This window comes from Thalia democratica, chromosome 5, assembly GCF_965202585.1.
Source record: "Thalia democratica chromosome 5, ktThaDemo2.hap1.1, whole genome shotgun sequence".
In the NCBI taxonomy this organism is placed as follows: Eukaryota; Metazoa; Chordata; class Thaliacea; order Salpida; family Salpidae; genus Thalia; species Thalia democratica.
Window position 1 is genome coordinate 79,382,222 of NC_139169.1, and position 16,996 is coordinate 79,399,217.

The 16,996-nt window shown below is 25.4% G+C and overlaps 2 protein-coding genes across 2 annotated transcripts; one reads left to right on the forward strand and one right to left on the reverse strand.

The window, feature by feature from the left end:
* The first annotated feature begins 675 nt into the window (after window positions 1-675).
* LOC145835351 (proteasome subunit alpha type-5-like) lies at window positions 676-4,036 on the forward strand. Its single transcript, XM_082942907.1, has 5 exons — window positions 676-917; window positions 1,616-1,683; window positions 2,546-2,653; window positions 3,224-3,385; window positions 3,728-4,036. The coding sequence occupies exons 1-5, from the start codon at window positions 695-697 to the stop codon at window positions 3,887-3,889; spliced, it is 723 nt and encodes a 240-aa protein (XP_082799033.1). The 5' UTR covers window positions 676-694; the 3' UTR covers window positions 3,890-4,036.
* A 5,501-nt stretch (window positions 4,037-9,537) lies between these two features.
* LOC145836942 (organic cation transporter protein-like) lies at window positions 9,538-16,021 on the reverse strand. Its single transcript, XM_082944712.1, has 11 exons — window positions 15,876-16,021; window positions 15,569-15,682; window positions 14,958-15,087; window positions 14,416-14,519; window positions 14,053-14,207; window positions 13,227-13,351; window positions 12,329-12,437; window positions 10,820-10,972; window positions 10,418-10,526; window positions 9,709-9,827; window positions 9,538-9,548 (listed from the first exon to the last, which is right to left on the reverse strand). The coding sequence occupies exons 1-11, from the start codon at window positions 16,019-16,021 to the stop codon at window positions 9,538-9,540; spliced, it is 1,275 nt and encodes a 424-aa protein (XP_082800838.1).
* Window positions 16,022-16,996: the final 975 nt, after the last annotated feature.

Sequence of the window (16,996 nt, forward strand, 5' to 3'; positions counted from 1 at the left end):
TAAGGATCCTAATGTTGCCTCCAACTTTGACTGGCTATATCTCAAAAATTATTTTGAATTTTTAAAGTCTGTAAAAAGCATTTTGTAGCTTAGTAAAAACTAATAAAATAAGATCAAAAACCAAAAAAGGGTGTTTTCCCACCCCTATGCCCTTAATGAATGGAAAGGTTTATTTTTATTTCTACTATTTTTAAAAATGCACAAAAAGTAGGTTTTTTTTTAATTTGTTTATAAAAAATCAAAGTTCTCCCAATTTTTTTTGTAGTATTAAAAACACATTTTTTTTAAAATTTCAAGTAAAGCAGAAATACATTTATAGTAAATTTTTAAAATCTGAAAAATTTAGTCAATAAAAAAATTATCTTTCATTTTAAGTATTATAATTTTTTTTCTCAAAATTTATTTAATGTCAAAAGTCAATTGTTTTTGTTTAAGTTTAAAATAAGTACATTTTACTTTAAGCTTATAAATAAGAGCCAATGTTTGTTTTTGTATAAAAATATTTTGGACTCACTGTGGTCTTAAAGAAATTATTCATAGATATTTAGCAAATGTTTTTTAGAATTTCAACTAATAACCCCTCCTATGCCCTTAATTATCTTTACAAAAGTTGAATGAATAAATGCATAAGTCAATATTTGATAACTTAAATGAAGTTAAATATTTTACAGAGATTTTATAACAGCTGATCAAAATGTTTCTGACAAGAAGTGAATATGATAGGGGAGTGAATACATTCTCACCAGAAGGTCGTCTCTTCCAGGTTGAGTACGCCATTGAGGCTATCAAGCTTGGTTCAACTGCCATTGGTATCCAGACCAGTGAGGGTTTGGTTCTGGCTGTTGAAAAGAGAATCACTTCACCTTTGATTGAGCCTTCCAGCATTGAGAAAGTTTTTGAAATTGATGAGCATATAGGTAAGATTTTAATTTATGTAGAAAAATGGTTATTTATTTGGCAATTAATTAAATTAGTTTAAAATTTAGTAGTTTAATTTTTGTTGTAATAAATAACGTGCTCATTCACTTTATTTGTTAGTAATAACCAATGTAACTTATCTATAATGTAAGTTTTAAACTGTATAATACCCTTTTAAGATTTTTTACATAAAAGATTAAGGTATAGAATCTGTTTCAAAAAAAAAAGTTGCTATGATTAACTTTATTTAGTCTGTAATATTTTTTATGACTTGAGTTTTAAGAAAAATGTGGAATTTTGTATTGAAAGTCTTAAAATAAGTTAAAACTTATATTTGCTATGTATAAAAGTTAAAAGCAAGCTTTCAAACAGTTCTATGTTGTACTTCTTTAATGCATAAACATTATGTTCATTGTAACTGTAAGCAACAAATTATACTATAGATATTGTTGTATAGTTTTTTTGTTAACTAATAAAAAATTCTTTTATAACAAGTAAATAAAAACTTGTAATGAATTATAATTGTTTTAATGATTTAAATTAATTAATCAATATGTTATAAGTAAATCTATTTACATATGAAGTGTAATTTAACAAAAATCTAGTAATAAATTTTGACCACATTCTGTTTTATTAAATATTTTATATTATGTTTTGCCATAACCAAAAGCAATACTAAAATTTAAATACTTTTAAGGTTGTGCCATGAGCGGATTGATTGCTGATTCAAAAACTATGATTGATAGAGCTCGTGTAGAAGCACAGGTACTTTATATGTTTTTATTTGAACTATTCGATTTAAGTTGACTATGTACTTAATAATTTCAATTATGCTAATACACTTTGAAATTCAAATTTAATAGTTTAAATTTAATAATCGCTTGATAATGTTTTAATAAACGAAAGTACTAGCGTGAATTGAAAGCGTGTTATTTGTTCATTTTTAAGACAGTGGAAGCAATATTGTACTCTTTACAATAATTTTGTTATACCTATAAATTATTATCTACTGTCTGAACAAAGGAGTTCTCATTCTCTTTGACACTGGAAAAAATAAAAACGGTTTTAAATCTACTAATAGTTTTAAATTAGAATTTTATATTAAAAAATGTTGAGCTGTTTACTCTCTTTAAAACTGAAAAGCTTTTAAAGTTGTAGTAGTTTTAGTATATAAAATTTCTAGTTATCTGTTTAAAAATAGATAGCAACTGAAAAAAAAAATCTATGATATAAAAGTTAATTTTATTTGAAGTTAAAAAAAAATTATCAAACCACTATATTTAAGTGAAGTTAAAATTTTAACTTAAAATAAACATAAAACTCGAACTTGAAAATGTTTGAAAATCATTGCATATCTAAAATAAGAAAACAGCAAAAACTTAAAGCTGGAAAACACTAAAAGAAAAGATATATGCATTGATGGTATATTCATTTTAAAGTATACATTTATGAATTTTTTATATAAAACCATTTTATAGTTAGCAAGAAAACTATTTTAAATATTAAAATGTTTTTTAAACCAATCATGTGATTAAAACTGTTTTTAGAAATAACTGTTTGACAGAAACAATGAAAAAATGTATAAGAATATTAGGATCACTACTTAAAATGTTTATACTTTTTTCAGAACCATTGGTTCACCTATGATGAAAAAATCAAAGTTGAGTCAATCACCAAATCAATTTCAAATCTCGCTCTTCAGTTTGGTGAAGAGGACTCAGCACCTGGTTCTATGGTTTGCTGTTTGACATATAATTCATAAGTTGTAAATGAAATTATTCTACTTTAATGAAGACTGAAATGACAATAAAAAAAGTATAAATGTTTAATTTAGTATGACTTTATGTGGAATTAATCATTAAGTTTTGTTTAAGACTTTTTAAATTAGTTTATTGAAAAATTTAAACTTCTCCTATTGTCATACTTATACAAGCTATAAATTGAGAAACTTATAGCTGAAAAATTCTGTGTTGTATATTTAAAATTATCATTACATATTACTTATTAAAAGTTTATATGGTTTTGCATAATTTTAACTACTGATTTTAAAATTCGTTATATAGTGAATATTGTTATAGATATAAACAAAATTACAACTGTCAATGAATAGTGTTAAATTAAGGAATAAATTTTATAAAAAAAAGGTTTTAGAAATTAAAGCTACAACTTTTCTATAAACCCACTCATGAATATACGCTTACAATTTTATACATACACTCTACTACATGTATTGTAAAAAGTATTTGTAAACTTTCTTGCTTATAACTTCTCTATTTTAATCAACATTAAATATTTTATCTTACAGAGTCGCCCGTTCGGAGTGGCATTGCTGTTCGCCGGAGTTGACAAGAGCGGACCTGCTCTGTTCCACCTGGATCCGTCAGGTACTTACGTCAGGTGTTTCGCCAAAGCCATCGGTTCCGCGTCCGAAGGCGCTCAGTCTTCACTCGAGGAACAATACCACAAGGTTCGTTGGGTATTCAAACTTTGTTTATTGAAATGTTTAGTTTTGTCTGTTGGTTAAATATTTTGCAAAGAGTTGTTTTATATATCTAATTTTGTTTGATTGTAAATAAAGTTAAATGTAAGTTATCTCAATAGATTTATTTGCATATAATTTTAAAGCTATATTAAATAAATTCATTGTATATATCTAATAACAAATTTTTCCAATTGTTTTTATAAACCGCTGATTTTTTTAATAAGTTGTACATAATGTTTTATTAAAAATTAAGTTTTAATTAAATTAATATACTAAGTTAGTATTAAAATAAGTTTAAGTGTTAATAATATGTAATACTTTCTGCAGTCAATGACCTTGGATGAAGCAAAGAAATGCGCTCTTGGAATTTTGAAGCAGGTCATGGAAGAGAAACTCACTTCGACCAATGTGGAAGTTTCGACTGTCAGCGACAAGTACAGGTTGCTCACAAAACCCCAAATCGAAGAAATTCTCAACACCCTCGAGTAATTTGTTGATTTTTTATTATTTTGAAAAACATTTCCCTTTTTGGAGTTATTACTTTCAGTTTTTTTAATATTTAATTTTTTTAAAGTTTCTGTTGAAATTTGTTATACTGTATAGCATTATTAAATAGTAGATGTAATAAATTAGTAAAGTGTGTATAGTCTCGTTTTTTCTAGTTTTAACTATATATAATCTAATAATTTGTTTATTAAACATAAGTTAAAAATGTAAATAAATATTTATGTCTTGTGAAAAGTTTTTTTACTATCTGTTGCAACACTTTTTGTTTTTACTTGTCCATTTTTTCTGTTAAGTTTTTTATATAAAAGTATTATAGAGTTTTTTTTCTCTAACTCTATTCAGCAGACTAAGTTTCTCTCAAGGAGCTTGTTTTAAGTGACTAAATCTTTAAAAAATTTGCCTATAACTTTGATTGTATATAGTTTTTTATTAAAGAATTCCTGTTGCCAAGTTTGCAATTAACAACTCTAATAGTTTTTTGCATCTAAAACACCTTAATGTCATGCTAAAGCTATACTTAACTATAGCCATTTTGATCAAAATGTTACAGTCAAATGATTATAATAAGTCAGGGCAGTTACAAAAAAATATTTCTTAAATTCAGCTGTACGAAAATCTTCTTAAATCTAGCTGTACTAAATTATATACTTATTGCATTTAACTTATCAATGCCAGATGCTAAAAGGTTTAAAAACAGAAAACTATAATATTTACAACTTCAAGATTTACAAAAAGACTTGAACTGTATCTTTTGCACGCATTTAATTTTTTCAACTTTCTTACTATATTAGATTTGGAATTAGTTTAGGTCAGGAATTTTAGGAATTGTTGATTTCAAGGGTCAGTTTAATAATGTTGGTAAGTATGTAAGTATTGTGTTTTAAAATATTGTAAGCTTATACAAGTTATCTTGACAAAACATTCTTTGGTACAAGTTAATAATTAAAATAGCATCTTGTGTTAAAGTTTTAGAAATAAAATAGGTTAACTTGAACTGTTTGGAGTGTATAAAGTTATTTTTTTAGAGTAAACTAAATAACCACCTTGAAATTTACCTGACGATTAAGAGAAAAAAATCTTAATAAGAAGAAATGTAAAGGAGTTCTTAAAATAAGTGAGCTGCTTATTTTGAAAATAAAAGACTTAAAAAAATTTTTGTGTTATCATTTTCAGGAGGCTTTATTCTTATATTTAAAGAATATTTTAAAGAGAGATTTAACAATGGGGCAGTAGAAAATATTGTATTTTGAGATATGATAAGAAAATATAGATACTGAAAACTTTTTTAGGTAGTTTTGGAAAACTCCTAAACAAAGTATTGGTAAGCTTTTTTAAACTTTAATAACAGGGTGAAAATTTAATCTAAAATCGTGGAGTATAGGCAAAAAAGTTGGAATTCGATACTAAGCAAAACTGAAAATAAAGTTCATTAAAAATATAGAATTTTGAAAAATTTTTACATGTAAAATGCTGGTATTTAGAAAAAACACAAAATATTTTTTATATACAACATATTTTTTGCAGTACATTCACCTCTCACGAATCTACGCACATTGTGTCCACAACAAAAGTACGTACATAAACAATATACCTAATATGTTGGCTGTTTTCTTATAATGCATTTGATAAATACAGTTCATAAACTTTTTTACTAAACTTGTTTACAAAAATAGTTTTCATTCAAGTTGTACATAAATGTGAAAAGGTTTTTAATAAAAATTTTTTATTTATAAATTAAAAAGAAAAAAAATTGTCTTGCATTGTATTACAGAAATATCTTCTTTCTGTAATACAATGCATGACAAATTCAATCTTAAGTGGGCAAGGAAAAAATTAACTAAAAATAAGAGATCTATTGACTTAAAATGAAACTTTATTCTATAAATATTGTGAAAAAAAAACATTTAAATGATTTTCAAAAATAAAGAAGGGCTAAGACACCTAAAATATTAAGAGCAAGTCCATAGAGTTTAAAAGGCTCCTTATGGAAGGCACAAACTAAAAATGCAAAATGTTTATTTTCAAAATATTAACTGTAAATTTTCTTGAAATGTTCCTTTCATTATTGTTGCCAAAAAACCTGGGACCCTGTAAAAACCTAAGGATTTTTTTATTTTTGAGAGTTGTAAAACGCGTAACTGAACGAGAGTGCATTGCCAAATGGTTAAGATTCGCAAGAGGTGACTGTATTTACAACTTTTTTAACATGAATCACATTTTAAGTAGCATCACAATATCTTTTCACTACTTTTATACTAAATAAAACAGTTTTTTACTTCAACTTATTTTTCTAACATAAAAAAACTTGGAAGAAATTCATAAAATTTGAAAAAAATCTAAACTAACATTGGCACAGTGACAAATCTTTGTAGATATATTTACTTAATAGTTGTATATTTCAACAGTGTTATAAATTTATTATTAAAATAGCTCTATAAATTAGTTAACTGAAAACTCCCAATAAAATTTGAAACTATCAGTGCAAAGTTCAAATGCATAATTCATGTGCTAAGCTTTTTTATTAGCACAGAATATTTAAAGATTAGTATTTTTTTAAATTTTTGTTTATTGATTTTCATGAGATTTGATACAATTAGTACTAAAAAAGGCCAACATTTGACCATAAGAAAATGTTTTTTTTTTTAAACTGAATAAAAAGTGTTTAATGTAACCTTTTGAAATAGACTAAGCAGTTAAAGATATTAAGAACTGTTAAAAAAACTATTTTAAAAGAAACTTAAAAGTAAGGTTAAACATAACTTTGTATCAAAGTTTAGTTTTATATATCAAGTAAGATTTTTTATACAATGATGCTTAATTTAGGGTTGATACAATGATGCCAAAAAATTAAGAAACCTGGAATTTTAAACAATTTTTACATTTTAAGTAGAATAATTCTGGTTTGACACAAAAAGTCTACCATAAAGAAAAATAAAATCTATTAAAAAACAAATCTATTGAAGTTGCTTTACAGTATCTTTTAATGTTTTTTGTACTATTTAACACAGTTTTTATTAAACTTAACTTTAAACTAAAAATGTGTACTTTTAAAAACCTGGAGGAAGTTTTGAAAACCTGGATAAAATTTTGCCAAAAACATCTGGCGACCCTGTTTATTATAAGTTTAGCTAAACTTGGTGATAACATTTTTATAGAACTTATATAATTTGATAAATGTTAATTTTAAGTTATGGGAGCTAATTTAGGATTGAGCTTTACTAAAAGGTAGTTTGAGTATTTAGTATTTAACGAGGTTGCTCTAAAAGGATTTTGCAAAACTATTTTTTACTAAATTATTTACTTACGAAACACTGTCCGATACTAGTCGAAGTTAGTCAAATTTATTTTGAAGTTGTGTTTAAATATTTGATGGTCTTAATCTCTAAAAATCATCGCTTCCCTTTTAATTCCTTCAACTTTTTCTTTCAAAGTAAGAAGGTTACTTTTCTAGTAAGTCAAATAATAAAATAAAACCAGTAATTATTTTAGGCTACAAAGCGATCAAAAGTGGGTATAAGTTTGTAATTAAATAAATTTGAACATCAAATGCATACGACATTTTATTGTAACTACAACACCTTTTTCAAAACCTTCATATATTAAATTGGTTGATTTTTATAACTTCATGATTTTTATCTGTTTGAACGAGTAAGTGCATACCAGGATTGCCACACTTTTCTAATTCTTAGTGTTATAAAAACTTACTTGGTAACTAGGGTACATACAGACAGTCCTGAGTTTTGCTAGTTTATTTTGTTGTTCTTCGAAGGTAGGTCCGAATTCAAATAAAGTTTTAATCCTTTTATCTGCCTAGACTAGGGTTTCCCAAAGTTGACCATGACACTTGTTCATAGGCCCATGAGCAGCAAAGGGGGTAATGAGCAGTAAAGGAGCCACAGGGATACCATGAGGTCATAATTAGAAACTTACACTGGAGTTGATGATTAAGAGCAAAAAAGGTCTTAAGTGCTTTTTATGGTAATTGGAGTAATACTGTTGAAGGGGGCCATTGCTTTTTTTTCTTCAAAGGGGGCCATTTGAGAAAAAATTTTGGGAAACCCTGGTTAAACTGATTTGGATAGTTTTATGCTTCATAAAATGAAATTATTATTGGTGTTTAAAAAAGTCTCTTCGAAAAAAGTTCAAAATCGTATTTTTGAATGCATAAAAACTTTATTCATACAAATTAGCAAAGTTTTTAATTGTTTGAACTATTTAAGCTAAGTTTTTAATGAACAGTTTCTTTATATTTAGCAGCAACACTTTGTAATTGTAGACATTTATATAAACAAGTTGCACAAAATAATAAACGATATCTTGAAAATATTGTTTAGAAGTTAATTAAACTTAAGGGTTTTAGATATTTTAAACTTAAGAATAAACCAGTTGTTTCGTAAAATATAGAAGAGTTATTAATAGTTTAGAATAGAATTTAAGTTTATTAAATTTCTATAAAATCATCATTGGAACAACCGCTGAATTTTTTACTACAATAAGAAATAAATAAAAGATGAAAATAATGAAAGAAAAGTTATTTTAAAATAAATAAGGGCTTAAAACACCAATAAAAATATTAAGAAACAATTAGAATACTTTAAAGAGCATTTTGATTTTTATTGAAAACACTTTCAGCATACATCTATTGATTGTAAAAGTTTTAAAACCAATGCATTATAAAATTGTTTGTAGAAAATTTATATTTTAAGTAAACAATGTAAATCTATTCGCTGTAGTAAAACCAGATGTATGTTACTTGCCTCTATAAAAGGTAAAAAAGGTGTCTAACTACGTTATTTTATTTGAAGCTTTTAACTTTTTTAGTTGAGTTTCCAATGAATTAAAAAGAACAACTATTAAAAGTTTTATTAAAGCAATACGAAGTACAAAACATTTGTAATAAAGATATTTAAAGCTATATATAGTAAAGAACTTTTCAAAACTCGCTTTAGAAACGAAAACTTTTAATTTATGAAACATAAGCTACTGCAATGAGTTTAAAAACAAGTATAAAACATAACAAAAAAAACATTATGTTAATAATTATACGAAAAAACCCGTTAAAACTTTACAAGTTTGTTTTAAAATGACAACTATTTTCACAAATTTATAACGTTTTATAAATTTGTTGTGTTATTTTTATTATTTTCTTTCCTCAGAAACTTTTTAGTTTCTTCAATATTATCTTGCATGTCTTCTCCGTTTGTCTCAGGTAAATAAAACGCAGAAAATGCCGTGAGAAACCCTGAAAGTATAACAATAGTAAAACTCTACTACTTAGAACCTTAAAATTTAAGATTGTTGTTAAAGGTTTATTGTTTTGATTTAGAAATTTAAAAAATATCAATAACAAACTGCTTGAAAAAAAAAACAATGTATTAGTGAAGTCTACTAAGTACTGTAATTAAAATCTTTGAAAAGATGCTCATTTTTATCATACAAGCGGAAAAAACTGTTATTCATTATAAAAACGACGTTAGTGAGATGTTATGTAGGCTACAAAAATGAATCTACACAAAACACTACAAAAAAATATTATGAGTCTTGTAGATTACTAAAAACAATAAATTTTACATTAAGAACTCACAAATGAAAACGACATTACTAACTCACCGAAAGCAATAAAAACGACACTATGATCTCACTGAAAGCAATAAAAATAACACTATGATCTCACCAAAAGCAATAAAAATGACATTAGGCATCCACCTTATGTACTGTTTAAGCATGAGTACAAATAATTAACTATTAAAAACGACATTATGAACTCACCGAAAGCAATAAAAATGACACTATAAACTCACCGAAAGCAATAAAAATGACGTTAGGCATCCACCTTATGTACTGTTTTAGCATGAGTACAAATGGAGCAATTGTTCCTCCAACCCTGGAAGATGCGGATCCCAATCCCAATCCGCTGCTTCTAAAAACATGAACTGTATCAAACTTTTATTTACGTTGAAATTCATATCAAAAAAATTAAAACGTTTTTTTGATACACGTTTTTAATGATATAAACTACTAATTTATTATTATTTATTATTTATATTATTATTTGTATAATACTACTAAGATACAAATTACTTAAAAACTTTTATAACCAAGACGACCAATACAGTAATTTGATTACTACTAGTTTAAAAAGTAGCTGTAACAGTTGTACTTATTTGTACCAATAAATATTTCAAAACTATTGTAACTAATCTTGTAAACCGAAACAAAAAGCGTTTAGTTGTTAAAGTTTATACTTTACTTGAGTACTATAAATAAAGAAAGTCAGTGAAAAAGTGTTTTGCTATCTACTTTTAAAGCATTTAAGGAATCGTGTTTGTAGAGTAAGAAAGTTTCTAGCAAGAACATATTTTGCAAAATCTACTTAAGCCAAAACATAAGTAAAGATGATTAAGTTGATGATTACAAGCTAGTAGCTAATATTGTATATTTTACTATAACTTTCATCTATATTATTTATATATTTACTTTATATATGTTGCTTAAGTTACAAAAACTAACCTAAGAACGGTTGGATATAACTCAACAGTAATCGTGTAAATACTAGAAGTACAAATTGAAGAACCAAACTTTCCAAACATTGCAAATATTATGCTCAGTGTTTTTATTGCTGTGGAAAAGTTAGTTCTAATATGTAAATTAAACTTATACTTTATTCAGAAACTATTGGCATAGATATACGTCTGTTTTATAGTTAAATACACTTTTATTACTTTTTTTTTGATGCCCTTCTCAACTTTTTTATTAATTTTATACCATGAAAGTTTCATTTATTGAAATAATTAAGTTAAAGTTGTATTATAAAAAAAAGTTTAGCTGAAACTGCTTTTTAATACTTTTTGTTCATCTACTAAAGTCGTATTAACTTTTGGTATCCATTAAACAAAGTAGAATGATAATTACTTTCTGAATCGGATGATCCAAACTCAGTGATGAGAGTCAAACTTAGCAATCCGAAACTGGCAATGAAAGCTCCTCCGTACAAAGAAGTCTTCCTCCCTATCTTGTTTATCAGCACCAAGATGAAGACATTTGCAAACACCTCCGTCACTCCGTCTGTGAATAATAAAATAATATTTTGTGTTTAGCTTGTTATAAAACTTTTTTAAAGACAGTAAACATGTTTAGTTGTTTGTTTTTTAGGTAATTTTATTTATTCAGCAAATCAAGTAAGTTTGTAGATTAAATAGATAAAGTTGTAAAAAAATAATACTTACATTTTAGTTTTCGAATAGTTTTTTTTTAATAATTCTAAGTGACACTAAAGTACTAACTTAGTTTTCTCTTAGTTATTTTTTATCAAATGGTTGTAAAACAAATATTAAAATTTAATTTTAACATGGAACTTACACAATGCATTATTGACAAATATACTTCCAGTTAGATCCTCTGCATCTAAAGCTATTCCATAATATATTATTGTACAAGTGAACCTAAGCAAATACATACAAACATTAAATAAAAAAGTATTTAAACTTTTAGTGTAGCTCTATGCAAATATTAGTATTGTAAAAATTTTTGAAGATAATATAATCAACATACTTGTAGAAGAAAAACTAAATATATAGAATGTATAAGGATTAAATTAAAACAAGTCATTGTTAAATAAGATTTTTATACAACAACGTTTATAAAAAATTAAATACTTAAAAGTTTTTATATAAAAAATTTTTGTTTTCTTATTCTACTTGTATGAGATATTTATGATAACAGAAAATCTCACTATAACTATTTTTTTATTGAGTGAAACATTGTTTTAAAAATATTTTCGTGAATCAACTAGTTTTTAAAAACATTTAATGCTTAATTTTATCACGCTTAAAAAAGTTATTTCTAAACAATTAATTAGAATAAATAAATAATAATTAGATAACAACTAACCATTGAAACAAAATAATTAGAGTCATGTTTCTAATGCTTCTTGTTTTAAACAAATCAACTGTTGAATATTGCTTTTTTTTATTAACTTCAGTTTTTTCCTACAAGTTAGTAAAATATTATTTTTTAACTTTAAAAAAAGTTATTTTATACATTTATTACCTCTTTATTATTATTGTTGTTTGTTTCTTGTTCTGTATTAACAGTTGCTTTTACAAAAATGTCTTCATCAATATTTTTCTTGTTGAGTCTTGCAAACTTTTTTACGACCTTGAAGTTATTCATAAAATAAAAGTTTAATACCAACTTGTAATTAAATAAAACAAACTATATATTTTATTTTCTTTATACTGACAAAAAAATGCACATATATAATTTATGCTCGTTTTAAAGTTTTGAGTTTTTAAAAATACCTTCAAGTTCAAAATAGATTAATAATTTGTCAACCATAACAATAGAATATATCAATAATAATTTTCTCATATGAAATAAAGTTTAAGATAAAACAAGTTTAGCACTAATTTGGTAATTCACTAACAGTTTTTCCTTTTTCATCTTTACCCGTTGAAAACAACCACCTTGGTGATTCGGGTATCAAAAGTAATGCCAACAATAAAGGAGCGCTCAGCAATGTACAAATTAGCTGTAAAAAATAACAGTAAGTAAAAATAACAACAATGCAGCTAGAAGAAGAGTGCTTATTAATGTGTGAATGTATGTATACTGTTTATTTAACAAAATAAAAAGCGCTCAAAATTTTTTGTCTTAAGACCTGGTGCACGAAAAAACCTTTCGGTTATCGAGTCGCACACCGCTTGGATACCTTTTAACGTCTTGTCCAGGACAAAAATACGAATAAGTTATAAAATAATGTAAATGTAGAAAAAATGTAGAACAAGTAATTTGTCAGGTGAATATTGTAAACTTGAAAAATTAATTATTAGCCATGTACTTATAAAGTTTCAAGTTGTGCAGCCGATATTTGTTAATAAAGTGAACAAAAATGAAAAAAAAAAACTACCCTAAACGGTATTAAATTAAAAGTTAAACAAACTAAGATGGCATGTTTTATACTATATTGTAGTATATGTAAGTAACATATAATTAAAAATTGAAACTACTGTGTTACACACTTCGGCTGCCAAACTTTTAAAGCATTAGTAGAACATGAAAGTGTATTTTTTTCTCAAAAAAAATTAAGTTCTAACCATGATCTGGTGATCATGATCACGATTAATACGTTAAGGTGTTTTCCCTAATATTTACTAAAAAACCTTGTTCTTGATTCAGCAAGTATTAAGGGAAAAACCTGTACTTTTGACTCAGCCAAAATCAAAATGTGTTACGCATTTCTGCTGCTAAACTTTTAAAGCATTAAAAGAACATGAAAACGTATATATGTAGTAAAAAAATTGCAAAAAAAAGTTCTAACCATGATCTGGTGCCAGTCCCTGGAGTAGTAGGCGATCAGCGATTGGGTGATGGTCCCTAGTGGGAGAAATATGTGGTATCCAATGGCAACGTAGGCCCTGTACTTCCCCCCAACAACTTCGGTCACTGTGTGTGAGGGTAATTAGTAATTCCTTAACCTAGTAGAAAGTTTTTAATTTAATGTTTTTATTTTATTTTACACTAAAAATTTAAAACTCTATGTTTTCTATCATATAGCTAAATTATTTTTAGAATTTTTCTTAACTACTATACCTAAAAAAATGTCATTTTATTAATTTTTTATTTATGTTTATTTATAAAAACGTTGCTGAAGTTAGTAAAACCTTAAAATGTTTCTTATTTATCTTCATCTGCATTATAACAGGTGTTGTTAATTTGGAACATGCTACTTAAATAAGTTTGATTGAGTTTCTGTTAAACTAAATATCGATTATTAAATTCGTTTTAGTATACTTGTTTGTAAAAGGTTTAATTAAAAGCTCATTGTTCAGATATTATTATAAACTATTGGTTAATGTTTAGTTAGAAAGATTATTAACATTATGAGTGTAACTGTATAAATTTGTAATAATTAGTTTTTAATGTAAGAATCTTCAACTGAATTGATCCTTTTTTAACTCAGTTTTTAATTTCTAAAATACATTTAACCATTTTGTTTAAAAAGTGCTAAATAGTAAAACTTTGAGTTGTTACGATATTTTGCTTTTACTTAACTCGTACAGAGTAAACTTCTCAAATAAAATTCTATCCTAACAATTGTAAACTTTTTGAATTCCCATATTTATTTTAATATTTTCACAACTAACCATACACGTAAGTACCGATGGCGGTCCCGTATGCAAACATTGACGACAATCCCCGCATTAAGACGTATACAATGACGTCAGTGCTGTAAGAAAGAGCGAAACTGCAAACCAGCGAAAGGGCGAAAGTTACCAATGCGGTTAGCTTGCGTCCGTACCTTTGGTTAAAGATTTTTTTACAAATTTAAAAAAATCAATACATTTTGTTGAAAACTGCGATGAAACACTTTTACTCAGAATAAGTTTATCTGTTTAAAGAACTTGAGATGCTTATATTTTTTAAAGTATCAACTACTACTAGATCTTAGTTTTAAAAATCTAAAACTTTAACAATTGTTTTATTTCACTTATGTTTTAAAAAAAAACCTGTCGGCGAAGTTTCCAAACGCTAATGACCCACAAAAGTTACCAATTTGATACATACTGGTCCCAATTGCGTTGACATAAAACATATCACACACTAAACTGTACTGAAAAAATGATAATTTACAAATAAGTTACTTATTTGGTACATAATAAACTGTATTGAAAAATGTAATAATTAATTTTTACATTTATTAAGTTTAATATTTGAAAGTTAAGATAACTATTTTCTCGAACACCAGATATGTTAAAAGAAATGCTTTTTAAAAAACCTTTGATTGTGAATTTTAAAATACTATTTTTTTATTTGATAGTGTTGGCTAAAGCAAGTCTTTTAAAATATTTAGTTTGTAATTTTTAAATAAAAATGTTTTTACGCCTTAGCACTTTAAAAAGTACTCAATTATGTTTTTTTGTTAGTTAAAAGTGATCAGCTTATTTTCCTTAGTTTATCATAAAAATTAAAATACTAGGCTAACGTAGACAAGTACAATTTTAGATCAAATAAACTGTTGAAACAATATTTATTAGTATAAACAAGATACCTCAGATACGACGGTAGAAGTGAACATGGACTGATCGAATGTGTATCCTTGTTCGCACTTAATTGGTTCTTTTGACACATCGAAACAAGATCCATTCGTGCAATTCATTGTATTGTTCGTATATTGATAGCTATTTATTGTAACAATATATTTATGTTTGTTTTGAAATGTGTTTAAAAAAGATACTTGTTTGTAATTTAAAACTTTAAGAAACTTTTTAATTGAATTTCGTACCTATAAATAGTTGTGTCTTATCAGAAATTAAAAAACAAATTATAACTAGTGATGAAAAAAGTTAGTAAATACTGATAAAGCACAAGTTTTCAATTAAACAAGATAAACTTTTGATAACGGAAATTTTGACTTTAACAGCCATGTAAAATATTAAATAGGTTTTATAACTAAAGTTAAACAACAGTTGGTAAAGTTTATAAATTAACTTAAAAATATTGTCAAGTAATGTTTAAGTTTTACGTCGTAAAAAACAAGTTAACTTTTTGTCTGATGGTGAACTTAATGTATTTTAATTCATAAAGTATTTTATTGTTTTAGTAAGCCTTATATACTTATGTATTTACTAACCTAAACAAATAAAAAAAAACATAACTTACTGATAACACCCGTCGTATTTTTCAGTTAATTCATTGTATGGAGTGGAAATTTCAATAATTTGTTGTTCTGAATAATTTAAAAAATTTGATTCAATTTCTTCATCTAATGTGCATCTAAAAAATAGAATACAAATGTTAGTTAATAAATAACAACATTTTATAAAAAAAGAATTACTTGCATTAAATTAACCAGTTTAAGTACTTAAGTGTTAAAAGTATCAATACAGTCATGAAAAAAAGGTAAAATTTTGACTTATAATAATAAATCAGTACTGTTATAAGTTAAAAAAAGTTAATTAAAACAAACCTGAAATCCTGTTGGTATGCAATGAATACTGTTGCTAGGGAATGGAATGCTGCATAAACCCTGTAGTAAGATAGGGACAAAAATATCAATATCTGTGACAACCCAAAATATCCGATGTAGTCCAATATTATGTCGAATTTTATCATTTTAAAACTTAATTCTGCGAAAAATTCAAATTAAATAACAAAACTGTTGCTCTTTTTTTGTTGAATTTTGTGAAAAGCTATTGTTCTATACCTGTTATAAAAAAACATATTTCTTTTTTGATTAAGAAATCTTTACGGAAATAATTGCATAAACTATAAAATAGATTTTTTTTTTAAATCAACTAACGTGTTTCAAAGTAGTACTTAAGACAGTAATTTTACAAAACAAATAAAAGTTGCTGCAAGCTCACACATTTTTCTCAATGACTAATGCAGTATGATGTTATTTACCAGTTTAGTATTGTTTTAGTAATAGTTGCATCACAACACTTTTTGAGCAAAAAAACTTATTAAAAAGTTATAGTGTTTGTTATAATGTATATAAAATACATATTTATAAATTTTTATTTGAATACAAGTCTCAAAAAGAATGAATAAAAGAACTTTTATTTATTTAACAAAATAGTTGACAAGAAGCACTAATTGATGAGTTTGTACTTTTATTAAACTACTTTTTTAAACTAAAATCTTCAATACTGTAATGTAAAACTGATAGAACTAAGTCAATCGTTATATATTTTATCATAAAAAAAACACATGTGTAAGTTTATTTAAACAAAAACTGCAATTAAAAACAATCAGGTTAATAATTAACTAACTAACAATTTTTAATTCTTAAACAAACATGAACTTATTATTGTTTAAACGTAAAAAGTTTAAAAAATGTTATATAAATTATCATTTACTTACTGTATACTATATTATATAAACTCTTTACTTACTGTATCCACTTGATAATGAAAAGTAACAATAACTAGTAAGTAAGGAAAACAATTAATCTATTTCAAATAACAATAACGTATATTTTCTGTTATAAAAGTTATTTATTCAAAGTTTTAAAACACGATCCAACAATAAAATTCGTAACTTTTATTATTAAAACCTCAAAAGGTGAAAGAAACTGAAATTAAAAAA